General features: G+C 43.6%; 2 protein-coding genes across 3 annotated transcripts; one reads left to right on the forward strand and one right to left on the reverse strand.

The window, feature by feature from the left end:
* The first annotated feature begins 871 nt into the window (after positions 1–871).
* mxra7 (matrix-remodelling associated 7) lies at positions 872–6386 on the forward strand. 2 transcript variants are annotated; one of them, XM_080470339.1, is made up of 5 exons: positions 872–1342; positions 2457–2703; positions 2815–2911; positions 3436–3493; positions 5200–6386. In XM_080470339.1, exons 1-4 carry the CDS (start codon positions 1043–1045, stop codon positions 3467–3469), a joined length of 678 nt encoding a protein of 225 aa, XP_080326465.1. In that variant the 5' UTR covers positions 872–1042; the 3' UTR covers positions 3470–3493; positions 5200–6386. The 2 variants fall into 2 exon arrangements, with proteins under 2 accessions (XP_080326465.1, XP_080326464.1); XM_080470338.1 differs by lacking the exon at positions 3436–3493 and having other exon boundaries at positions 5200–5512.
* On the reverse strand, positions 6163–9050 carry LOC308113845 (uncharacterized protein). The gene is made up of 3 exons (XM_080470362.1): positions 8684–9050; positions 8382–8540; positions 6163–7926 (listed from the first exon to the last, which is right to left on the reverse strand). The coding sequence occupies exons 1-3, from the start codon at positions 8778–8780 to the stop codon at positions 7640–7642; spliced, it is 543 nt and encodes a 180-aa protein (XP_080326488.1). The 5' UTR covers positions 8781–9050; the 3' UTR covers positions 6163–7639.
* Between the last annotated feature and the right edge of the window lie 2609 nt (positions 9051–11659).

The following is an 11659-nucleotide window of genomic DNA, read 5'->3' on the forward strand; positions in this document are numbered from 1 at the left end:
TCACTCAAGCTAATAAGTCTAAACTAGACATTTTCATCATCAATAATATAAATGTGACTGAATTCCATAAAAACAAAGCTAGTTATGGAATCAGTGTTTTAAATCACACTTGATCCCTTCTGGTATCCAAACATGGTTTAGTGTGTTTACCGTTACGCTTCTGGATTGTCCAGACAAAAAACTTCAAACTTGATTAAATATCAATTCATTTTCTTTTCAGCTCATACAGAGTTGTTCTGCAAACATATCACACAACTGCACTGTAATTAATGATTATTTAACAGTTGAGTTTATGAGTGTTTTTCAAGTATTGGGTCATATCTAAGTACAATGTATTCTGGGTTTTAAAAAAAGCAAGAAAGTGTGCCACGTGCGCTACGTTCCTTTTATGTGTGAAAACAGACTAGAAAGTCTAGACTTTACACATGTGACTCTAGACTGTGTGTTTAGACTTTAAGTATGTCATTTGAGTGTTATTTGTGTGAGAGCGAAGAAACCATATGCTTTTTAATATACTACAAAAGCTGACGTGGATCCTGACTGCATGTGAACTCAGTTTTAGAAGATTTGTCTGCTTGTTTACTTCCGCGGCGCAGACTGAGTGGAAGGTGTCTCCTCAGGTGAGAACACCTCTTCCCTCGACTGTCGGTAAACCCAGCTTGACTTTTACATCCCCCACCTCCGGTACACGGGTCCTGTCACAACCGATTTTCATCCGCCTCCCGGTTTGCGGGATTAACGCAGCGGGCCGAGCGCCGGGCACGTTGCAGCGCGTCGTGCCGGCCCACCTGACCGCACCCCTCACCCCCACCTTTCCGTTTGCACCCTGTGGACATGGGGCCGAGGAGGGGTGGAACTCGAAGGATGTGACGTCCTGCACCGGAGAGCAGATCGTGCCACATCCCGTTAACGCCGCTCGCTCGTTAACGGGGATGCTTGCTGGGGATTATTCCGAGCGGGGATGGCAGAGTGAGAGGACGCACTCTGCTCAGAGGGAGACGCGCAGCGAGGAGTCACAACACCGGGCCACGGGCTGCTCACCATGGATGTGACTTTTGTATTGTCTGCCATTATTTTCACGCTCCTCGCCATTGTGGCAGCGACGTCGTTGTTGAACGGCTCCTCTCCCGCTGCAGAGTTTGCAAACGCGCGGAGCTACTTCGGTTACGGAGGGGACGCGGCGGCCGCGGCCGCGGCACCGGAGCCGTCCGGGCCGAGGCTGAACGGCCATGTACCGGAGAAGAGAAAGAAGAACAGGAAGGAGGAGGAGGCGACCGACGACTGGTGCGAGATCAGCGGAAGTTCACACGATCACTGGGATGTAGTGAAATCTGTGCTGTCAGTAAGTAGCAGTCTGTCGTGCGGCGCGCGCTCTGACGCAGGTCTGGTTTGTGTAGTTGAACTGTTTCAGTGCGTAATTCTCACCTAATCTGTCTAAATGCACTGCATGCAGGTACAGACAGAAGTAAAATGCATTGGAATGTGCATCCACTGCCATGTAATGTAACATTGTCTTAGAATAATAAACACACAGTATGACTCATAAGAGTGAACTATGCAATATGCAGTAAAAGATACTGGTGCGTAAATTACTCGTTATTTCATATCATTAGTGCATGAAAGGACTCATTCTTTAATAGTTTTGTATTTGCATTGTTAGTACTGACTCATCATATGTGTCAGAAGGTATTTCACCTGCTTTAATCAATATTAGATCACATAATTTACAACAATCACTTTGATTGATCGATATTATTTACTGAATATTAGATAGTCTAATCAATTTCATTGAAAAATGACTTGTTCCAACATGTAAACTAAAAATAATTGTATTTTTCATTGATAAATTAGTATAATATAAAAGTTATATATTTATTACTATTACTCTTGATATTTGGATGTGTGTATGTTATTTAGAATAGTGTGCAGTCAAGCAGTAAAGTTGGAGACATACTGCCGTTGCTCTTTACACACGAAGAAGCAACTTAACCAAAGTAGAGTATCTCAAAACGTAAGTAGCTTAAATGTCATTGCTTTCCGCTTCTGTGCACATTTCTACCAGGCAGTATCGCTCCACTTGTTTCACGCTGATGCAGTGGACATCTGGGACTTCAATAAACACACCAAAACCCTGTTTCCATTTGAGTGAATTAATCGAGGCATCAGGGGAACTTTACCATTGAGGGAAGCAGCTCCTTCTTCCACACAGGTCCTGACCTTCCTGACCTGTTTTGAGGAAATGTAAATCTGGACTGCAGGACAGATGCCTTCAGCTTAGAATGGAGAATCCCCAACAACAGAAGAAGGAGCATGTGGTTATTGCCAAAGGACTAAAAAAAAAAAAAATAATTATTTCTTTTTGTATAGATAAACTGGATGAGCTTCTAAAACACATTGGTTCATTTTAGAGTGATCTGAGTATGACGTTGCAATGTGACCCCTTAATTCTCTGACAGGAGGAGGCACACCCCCACCTTCACACGGGAGAACTGGTAACACCAGTTGAGCACTGCTCCTCAGCATCCAGCCTGTCCGTGACCAGGCCTGGATGTGAAAATATGAGCTTAGATGTAGACACGTCATCCGAGGCCTCGTCAGGGAGAGGACGTAGGTCATACATTGGGCTCTCTGATACGGAGCTCCTAAAGTGTGCTTTCTCTTACCCCCAGACTGAAGGAGCCACAGAGAGCCCAGAGATTAACGGTGAGCACTTCCACACACCTCAGGCCTCATTATTTCAATAATTACACTCCTTATTCTTCTACATTTCTGACTTGCCTTTTTTTTTTTTTTTTTTTTTCAAAACGGATAAAGTGGAGACAGATAATTCCTTGAAATACGTCCCTGGAAAGGCACGGTCCCACCACTTGGAAATGATGATGTCCAAAGAGGAGCTGGAGGAGGAGCAGAGGTCAGTAACACAAAGTAAAGGGTTATATTCTGTAAGGCTTTTAATATATTGTTTCGATCAGGATGCGCACCGAATATAGGTTGAGAGTTTGTGTGAAATCCAGCCTACTCTGCTATGATAGAGAACCCAAATATTCATGTTATGAATGGCTTATAACTGATGTGAAAGTGACTTATAGTATAAAAGCCTGTTATTGTATTCTGGTAAAATGTAGTGTATTGAGCTTTTGTCTGCTAAAAAAAAAAAGAAGATGTTTTTCATCATTTTTACACACAAAAGTCCTTCTTTCCCTGACGCCCAGAGTCAACTCCTCCCTCCAACCCTCCTCCTGCTGCTTCACGTGTGTTTGTATGTTGTTGGCGCTTCACTTGTTCCACGTTTAGCCGCTGTATCACCGTTCGGCTTTTGGCTAGACTGCGTAAGGCAAGATTGGGCTCCTGCCAGGTATTAAGGAGTGAATGACATGAGACTCGGAGAAAGCACTGCGCTTAATCTGTTTGCACACACTGCTTTTATCATTGCAGGAGATACTTCAACACAGATTTTAACTGTCTGTAAACCTGAAAAAGGAGCAGATTCGTGGTAAAGTATGAGTTATTCTCACCTGTTATTCCCAGGAGAGTCACTTTCTGGCCATTGTGTGTACACAAAGTCACCCAGGCCAATTTGTGATCACAGTCTGGACCTCAGCAGTAAATTTTGGCCTCATCAGCTCTCGATCCTCAAGTGGCCACGAAGCGACTGATGTCAACTGTGCTGTGTTGCCTACCCGATCCCACTTGTTTTCCTCCCACTGCCCCATTGTTCCACATTGTGATTCTTCGGTGGTGCAGCAGGTGTTGATTGTAACTCCAGTCGCCACCTTTACGTGTTAGTTAATCCTCTCTGGACTCTCCTCTGTTTGGCCACAAGGAGGAGTCGGTGTAATGCAGAGCTGTGCTGGAGCCTCCCAGGCTCCTCAGTTACACAGAAACAGAAAGGATTAGGGGAAATAGGAGGACCTTACACCTTGGATCAGGTTTTTGTCAGATGATTGAAAAAAAAGGAAGCAATGGGGCGAGTTATTCCCAAACAGACGTAGTGATAACTCGAGTTTCCTCACACAGTCCAAAAACACGCCGGTACTTATGTGTGTTGACTGCAGTTACTGGTCACTTCTCCGGGGTTTATTCTGCCTTCACCCATAGTCAACTGGGACCGGTCGCAGCCCAGATTGGCTTAGAAAGCATCATAGAAAAGAGTTAGTACTAATACCATCAATATTAACACAACTACAATAATTATGTATAGTAATAACAATAATCCATTATGACCAAATTGAGGCTGCAGGGAAGCTAAACTAACATACTTGCAAAAAGCAGTTTAATTACGACGAAGTGATTAAATTAGTGAGAGTTGAATTTCTGAAATATAGTAGAAATATGTTTAAAAATAATCCTGATTTCCCCACAAACCAGAATTTCCTCATCACAGTTAATGAAGAGGAGCTGTGAAATCTGATTCATGCCAGATGCTTTTGTTTAGAGTTGAGGTCGTGCAAGGCTGCTTATTGTCTTTTGACTGTGTAAAGTTCAGTTTGTGTGTCATTTATTACTTCTTTTGGTTTTTGGTGATGGAGAGTTTACATATATCAATATCCGGTATGTACAATCAAGCATGAACATAACACATACCACAAAGTATTATGCAAGATAATTGAGTACTAAAACTACAATAAACTATAACCACATGAGGTAAAAGTTGATTCTATGATCAGAGTAGAATAAACCATTTATTCTTTCACTGTTAAAAAAGTGCAGTCTTATACATATATACGTATTATAGCTAATCTTTTTTTGCTATTTATTACTACATTATTGAGTGGCATCTCACCCTTTCCAAATTGTTCCCAATTCTGTGCAAATATTTTGTATATTCTCTTATTATATTGACATCATGTGTCCAGATTTTAAAAGACACTTTTCACTAAATAGCACAATAAATGTATATGCTGTCTGTGTGGATCTTGCATGATCTTCTCTCGAGCCCAGTGATCTTCAAACACATATTTTAGGGCTGTGGGAAGAGTATTGAGCATCCAAATTAAATCCATGCATGCACAGAGGGAACATGGAAACATCCCACCCTCAGTCAGACTGAAGATCTGGATATTCTCGTTGTCAGGCGCAGGTGCTCGGCGGTATCTTGTCGCTTTGAGATGACACTCGCTACAATACTGCGTTGCACATTTCCTCTCATTTCCATTCCTTTCGTACTAATAACATTGTCTTTCTGGCTTGGTTCTCCAGGGTACAGCGTGAGCAGCTCGCCGCCATCTTCCAGCTGCTGAAAGAAAACAAGGAAACGTTTGGGGACGTGTCTCAGGGAGACATGGAGGAGCAGCTCCGTCTTTACTCCATCTGAGGCTCCTCTCCAACTCCGCTCCCTCGTCGGTGGTTCACCTTATACAGCTTGCACTTGATTGACTTGGACTACTTTTACACAACAGTCACAACAGCCACAACTACATTATATATACCTTCATTATGTAAAAGGTGTAGCTAATGGTGATATTATGAATCAATCTTTTCTTATGTAATAAACCAGATTTCCATGACGGTTGTGCGTGTGTGCGTGCGTGCGTGTCACATGTCAATCCAATAACACTGCAACCATATAAAAACATACACTTATTCTAGTATCTGGTGAAAAGGTTTTACTAAAATCTGAGTACATAATCTCAATATAATCTAGAACTTGGTTATCTGTCATCAAGTTATTGTCACATTCATACTAAGTTATAGATGGCACTGACAGACTATGGACTCACAGGAGTGCCAAAATTAAAAGGAAAGAAATGTGGAAATATAAAGAGAATCAATAATACAAAAAATATACAAAGGCAGTCGTATTCTTTTTCTATCTTGTTTGCTTAGTCCATTTTGTCAATGCTTCTCCTGTTTTGTCTTTGTCTTTTCCATTTGCTTTTTATCATTGCATTTACTCGATAAGTCAAGCTGAAAAAGACAAAAGCAATACAATGCAACTCAGCAAGGGTTGTGTGTGGGTGAATAATGCACTCATTTCATAAGCCCCTCCAAACAGGAAGTAGCTTCCGGAAGGAGGTTGATTTTCTTATATTAAATATTAGTTTCTGGAAGAGGTGTGAATACATCCCAGGAATCTTATCATATTTGGAACAAATGTGACCAAGCGGGTAGAGCAACATACTAAAATTTCAACTTGTGACTTTAACTTTTTCATAACTTTTCTAATGACAAATGTACTCTTTATTTTCATAGTATCCATTCAAAGTACATTGGACCACAAATATGCTTCTGTGCATTAAATAACTTCTGTTTGATTTTCAAAATACAACTGAATCTTTTGAAAAATTAATGAAAAATATCAAAGCATTTTATAGAATGTAACAACTTTTGGAATATAATTTACACAAAACTGTAAATACAATACAGTATTTATGGAAATGTATTAAGATAAGCCTAACAAATCAATCCCATCTTTTAAAACAGGTTTGATTACACCACAATATGAGCCCACCTGATAAATACATTTTTGTTTAATTTGTCTTCTTATATTATTATAATATATATCGGATCGGGACCAATATTGGTGATTTGTGAGTGATCGGGAATCGGCAAATCCAGCCGATAAAAAAGAAAAAGAAAAAAAAGAATGCGGTCCGCACCGTCACCCCGTTTCCACAGTGCCCCTTGGTACCGGTGCCGGTTACTATCCGTAACCAGACCCGTATCAGTGCCGCGTTTCCATTACACGGGGAGCGGTTTGAAATGTAGGCGGGGTTATGAACGGCAGCGTAATCACGCAGGATGTGACGCCATTACGCAGCGGTCAACGCGGGAGAACTCGAGGAACAAACATGGAGGACAATGAGATCGTCGTGTGTTTTCTTCTGGCCTTTTGCTTCCTTGCAAAACGGAGACAGGCTGTTTTGCAAAGGCTCCAGGCTTTAGACGAGGAGAGTGCCGAGGAGGACAGCCGTGAGCAGGAGAAACGCGAGGAGGAGGAGGAGGAGAGATGGGAAGGGGAGAGACGACTGCGGGAGAGAAGAAAGAGGCGACGCAACCGGGTAACCGGGAAAGGCAGGTGGCGCTGCCTGTTGAAGCGGAATGACAGTGATGTGCTCTGCACAATCTTTGTGCGACTCATGGAGACGAGTACAGCAATGGATGGAGCCACACTGTGGAGGCAAGCGATGCAGCTGAACCTGTGGTGGCACTGGGACAGGGTGCAGATGAGGAAGGCAGGGATGTGAGAGAGGGACTCCTGCAATTCCTAAATGCATGAAGTGTTTGTAAATAGAGCTGTATATATTTGAAGAACCTGTTTGGTGTTGTGTTATTTCAAAAACCTGTTACTGTTACCTGAGTTACTGTTTTGTTTTTCTTGTTCTACTTGTTTAAGGCTGCATTAAATCTGCAACACTGATCTTTGCGCCCTTGTTGTCCATCTACAAGCCAAACAAATCAGAAAGCACACTGCTAACAACCCCATCCAAGTTTTTCTGAAAGCATCTGACAGAAAAAATTATCTGAATTGTAACAAGTTTTCATTCCAAACTTTTTCCTCACAAAATACGGCTCAATTCACACCACAGTCAGAGTGGAGACCTCCAGCACATCACAAGTGTTGACCAAAAAGTAGATGCGCATATTGGGGTGTGAAAAAACTATATATTTGAACATATTATTTACATATTTGAACCGGCTATTCATTTGGCCCTGTGCCACGCTGGGCTCTCAGGGCCTGGGCAAGCAAAGCCACCCCCTGCAGGAAAGTCTCATGAAATAGCTGGCTCTGCTGAGCCAGCTGGCGCCGTTCCTCCTGCCTCTCCTCCTGGCGGGCCCGGAGCTCCTCCAGACGTGTACGCTCCCGCTGCTCCATTTGCTGGCGCTGAAACTCCCTATTGAGGTGTGCCTCCCGCTCATCTGAGGCCTGCATCTCCCTCAGGAGCTCTGTCAGGTGGTGGTGTTGCTGCTCCCGCCTCCTCCTGCCTAAACAGCAAACGGCGAAAGAACTTAAGTTAAGCATTGGACAGTAACAATATAATAATACATTTAATTTGGCAGCGCCTTTCACAGTACTCAAGGACACTTCACAGAAGTATAAATATACAAAACAGAGTTAAAAGTAAACAAGGAAATTAGGTGAATATGCAGCTTGAAACGTCACAAGGATGTGTGGGAAGACACTGCCAGGGTGGAGCCTATCCCCTCACTGCTCTGCACTTCAATTGTTTGATCATAATCTGTTGTTGAGTGACGTTAAGCATGAATAAAATATAAACATCCAGCTGCAAAAACAGCAGAAAATATATCAGTACTCTGCATCATTTGTGCTGTGCATTGTTAGGTATTTATCACAGTATTCAATGTAATGGTGCATGTATATACTTCTACTTAACAGAATACCAGTACTCCAATAACAACATGTAAAAGCTACTCCTTACCTGGGCGCTGCTGGAGCGACACATTCCCAACCCCTGGACGAGGTGGTGACGCTGGTGGCGATGCAGGTGATGGGGTTGGGAGTGACGGTGTGCAGCACCGCCCCTCCACACTACTGGGTCCAGGGGAGGTGAAATCCTCACCCCTCGACTCACTTCCTCCTGCAGAAATGTAAACAAACCACACGTTCAGACTGCGCCGATAACTGGGGCTGAAGCTCACTAGCTAAGCCGCGTGCTAAAGCTAACTAGCTCGCGCCTCGCGTGGATACAAAAAGCATGGATTTCAGAGTTTAAAAACTTACCATCTCCCTCCACCAGAGACTCCAGCAGGGCCGTGGCGCTGTCCAAACCGGCTTCTCTTCCCTGACTGGCCGGTCTGTGGCCATAAATTTGGTCCATGGCGTCCAACCACCGCCAGTGCTTCCTCTGGACCCCGCTGCGGCTATTATGGTCCCTCACCTTGCGGTAGGCACTCCGCAGTTTTTTTAATTTTGCCCGGCATTGTGCAGGACTTCTACTAAATGCCGTGACACCTCATCCTCTCAGACACCGCCCTGAAGGTTTTCTCATTCCTCACTGCCCCGTCTAGCTCTTTTTGAATTTGCTCTTCTCCGATTATGGAGAGGAGCAATTGCACTTCTTCCGTCGTCCAAGGATCCATTCTTTACTGATTTGAAATGGCGGGCTTGCCGGTAGAGTAGCGGTTGTCACAGACCAATCAGCAGACGACAGTGTTGAAGCTCCTCCCCCTCATATCCGGCAGGTTGGAGAGGCTGCCAGTGGGGAATCCCAAATGGCCGACAATATGGCTGCTTCCTTATGATCGCCGCCACATTGTTCCGCCATTTTGTTCTGAATCACCACCACAGCGCCACTCTCGGTGGGAGGCGGTAGTACATGAAATATGGCCGCTTCCTGCAGGTCGCCGCCATTTTGTTCCAAAGCACAATCACAGCGCCACCGTCGGTGGGAGGCAAGAGTACATGATCCGCAGTGCGTCCTTGCTTCTCCAGAATTGAAACCCCGCCAGTGCGGTATCAAGATGGTGGCTTACGGGCGCTGACATACTTGTTTGCGGGCGCTGACATAGTTGTTAGCGGTCGCCGCCATAATGGCACACGGACAGCGCCATACTATTCTCAAAATTGAAACCCCGCCAGTGCGGTATCAAATAATGGCGGCGTAAGGGCGCCGTCATACTTGTTTGTGGTTGCCGACATGCTTGTTTACAGTCCCCGCCATACTTTTAGTGGTCGCCGCCATATTTAAAAGGCAGAATGACGTCAGTGGAAGCTAAAGTTGCTTCATGGCTAGTTCTGGGAAGAGCTGGGTGACAGTCTGAGCACTGTCACCCAGATCACATCGCACCAATTAAGAACCTTTCTGCAGGTGGTGAGCCCATGGGAAGGTGGCACCTGGCGTGGGATACGAACCCACTACCTAGAGCTTGTTAGTCTCATGCGCTACCAACTGAGCTAGCCGGGCAACCATATTCCACATTCAGCCTAGAAAGAAAAGATTCACTCTCATGATGAATGGGGAAGACTACTTAGAACCAAAAAGTATAGTGAAGGAGATCTTGAATTTCTTTAGATACCTGTATGATTCTTCTTATTCTAAACAAAATGCTGAATTACTTTAAATCATTTATTACTGTAAATGATGAAACCTTTATGTGAGGAGGATTTAAATTGAAGAATCATGATGAAAACAGCCTCTGACTGATCTCCAGGCTCAGATGGAATCACTACAAACCTTCTGAAAAGAAATGAAAACATTGCTATTTGAGGCAATAATGTATGACTAGAAATGAATTGACAATGAAACAAGGTAGAATTATTTCAGGATGTCTATTTGTCATATTTCCTCACCTTCAGGACAAAATAAGAAAAGTGTCCCATCCAACTCCACTCTGCTCTATTCTAAATTCTGCTTTACATTTACATTTCACTTCACTGCACCGGTGTCATTTTATATCCCAAATTGTCGTGTAACCATGTAACATAAGTTTATACTGTATACACCTGCTGCGTACATGATTGACTAAGTTGTCTAACTCTCTCTGAGCCTATTTCAGCAACACACTGCAGCTGTAACCACAGTGAAGCTCAGAGGTCAGCTACCAAACTGATCTGCCTCCTTCATTCATCCAGTGACAATGTGGCTGCATGAAGCAAAACAAAGGACCAGAATGGAGAATAACTGTAGTTTCTTCAGCAGGAAGGAGGAAATGTCCATGACAAACCTTCAACAAACACCTATGACACCTTTAAAAGAATCAAGCCATCATAAATCATGTCATTGTTCTTTATTATATATACAATCACTGGGCACTGTAACAGAGAAAACCCAACAAATCCACATGAGCGACTGTGGAAAGGAAGAACTCCCTCTAACAGGAAGAGACCTGCAGAAACCAGACTCAGAGGTGGAGGCTTCCTGCTGGCTGGGTGGGGTGAGGGGACAGAGGAGAGGACAGACAGACAGATAAGAGAGAGATCCACTCTGTGAAGACTGATCAGGACAGGAGGCTTCAATCCACCTTCAGCTCCACTGTCAGACATCCAGCAGGGAGGTTGTGAGACAGACTACAGGAGAGAAAGGTAAATGTTAGTGACATGTAATAGTGGTGAATAAAAAAGGAAAGAAGCTCAGTTTAGGTCCTCCAGCAGTCTGAACCTCTGGCAGCTAAACTAGAAAATGGTCTCAGGTGTCCTGAAGCAGCTCTCACTGTAAACTTTAATAGAAAAGTCTTCATCCTAACCTTCAAATGAGAGGCTGTGTCAGACTCTTTAACTGAAACTGGATCTGGTTCCACATCAGAGGAACCTGAAAGCTGAAAGCTCTGCCTCCATTCTACTTTTAGAAAAGCTAGGAACCTCCAGTAAGCCAGCACTCTGAGAACCAAGTGTTCTGGGGAGATCTGGGACCAGTAGTTCTTTAAGATCTTTTGATTTAGTTGAAGACTTTTTAAGCAGTGACTTGGACCCCCTGATAATAGGGAGTTACAATAGTTACTCTGGAAGTAAATGCATGGATTAACTTCTCAGTGTCACTCTATCAATATATTCTTGATTTTAGAGAAATTATGCAAATGTACAGATTCCAATAGATAAGATAGTGTTGAGCGACAGCAGTGCAGCTTCACGCTACTATCAGGTGAACACAGGATCGTATAGGATTACTACTACATCACCGGATGCGTTCAGACTCTCTTGTTCATCATGTACGGTTGGTTCCCCTGTGAGAGCATGTTAGAACTTTCTCCCTCTGGCTAT

This window comes from Lipophrys pholis (genome assembly GCF_963383615.2).
Source record: "Lipophrys pholis genome assembly, chromosome: 1".
Taxonomy (NCBI): Eukaryota; Metazoa; Chordata; class Actinopteri; order Blenniiformes; family Blenniidae; genus Lipophrys; species Lipophrys pholis.

Coding starts and splice junctions, on each gene's coding strand:
- mxra7 (XM_080470338.1), top strand. CDS start 1,043: ATGGATGTGACTTTTGTATTGTCTGCCATTATTTTCACGCTCCTCGCC. Junction 1,343..2,456: donor TAGTGAAATCTGTGCTGTCA/GTAAGTAGCAGT, acceptor ATTCTCTGACAG/GAGGAGGCACACCCCCACCT. Junction 2,912..5,199: donor GAGCTGGAGGAGGAGCAGAG/GTCAGTAACACA, acceptor TTGGTTCTCCAG/GGTACAGCGTGAGCAGCTCG.
- LOC308113845 (XM_080470362.1), bottom strand. CDS start 8,780: ATGGACCAAATTTATGGCCACAGACCGGCCAGTCAGGGAAGAGAAGCC. Junction 8,541..8,683: donor GTCTCTGGTGGAGGGAGATG/GTAAGTTTTTAA, acceptor ACATTTCTGCAG/GAGGAAGTGAGTCGAGGGGT. Junction 7,927..8,381: donor GTCGCTCCAGCAGCGCCCAG/GTAAGGAGTAGC, acceptor TTTGCTGTTTAG/GCAGGAGGAGGCGGGAGCAG.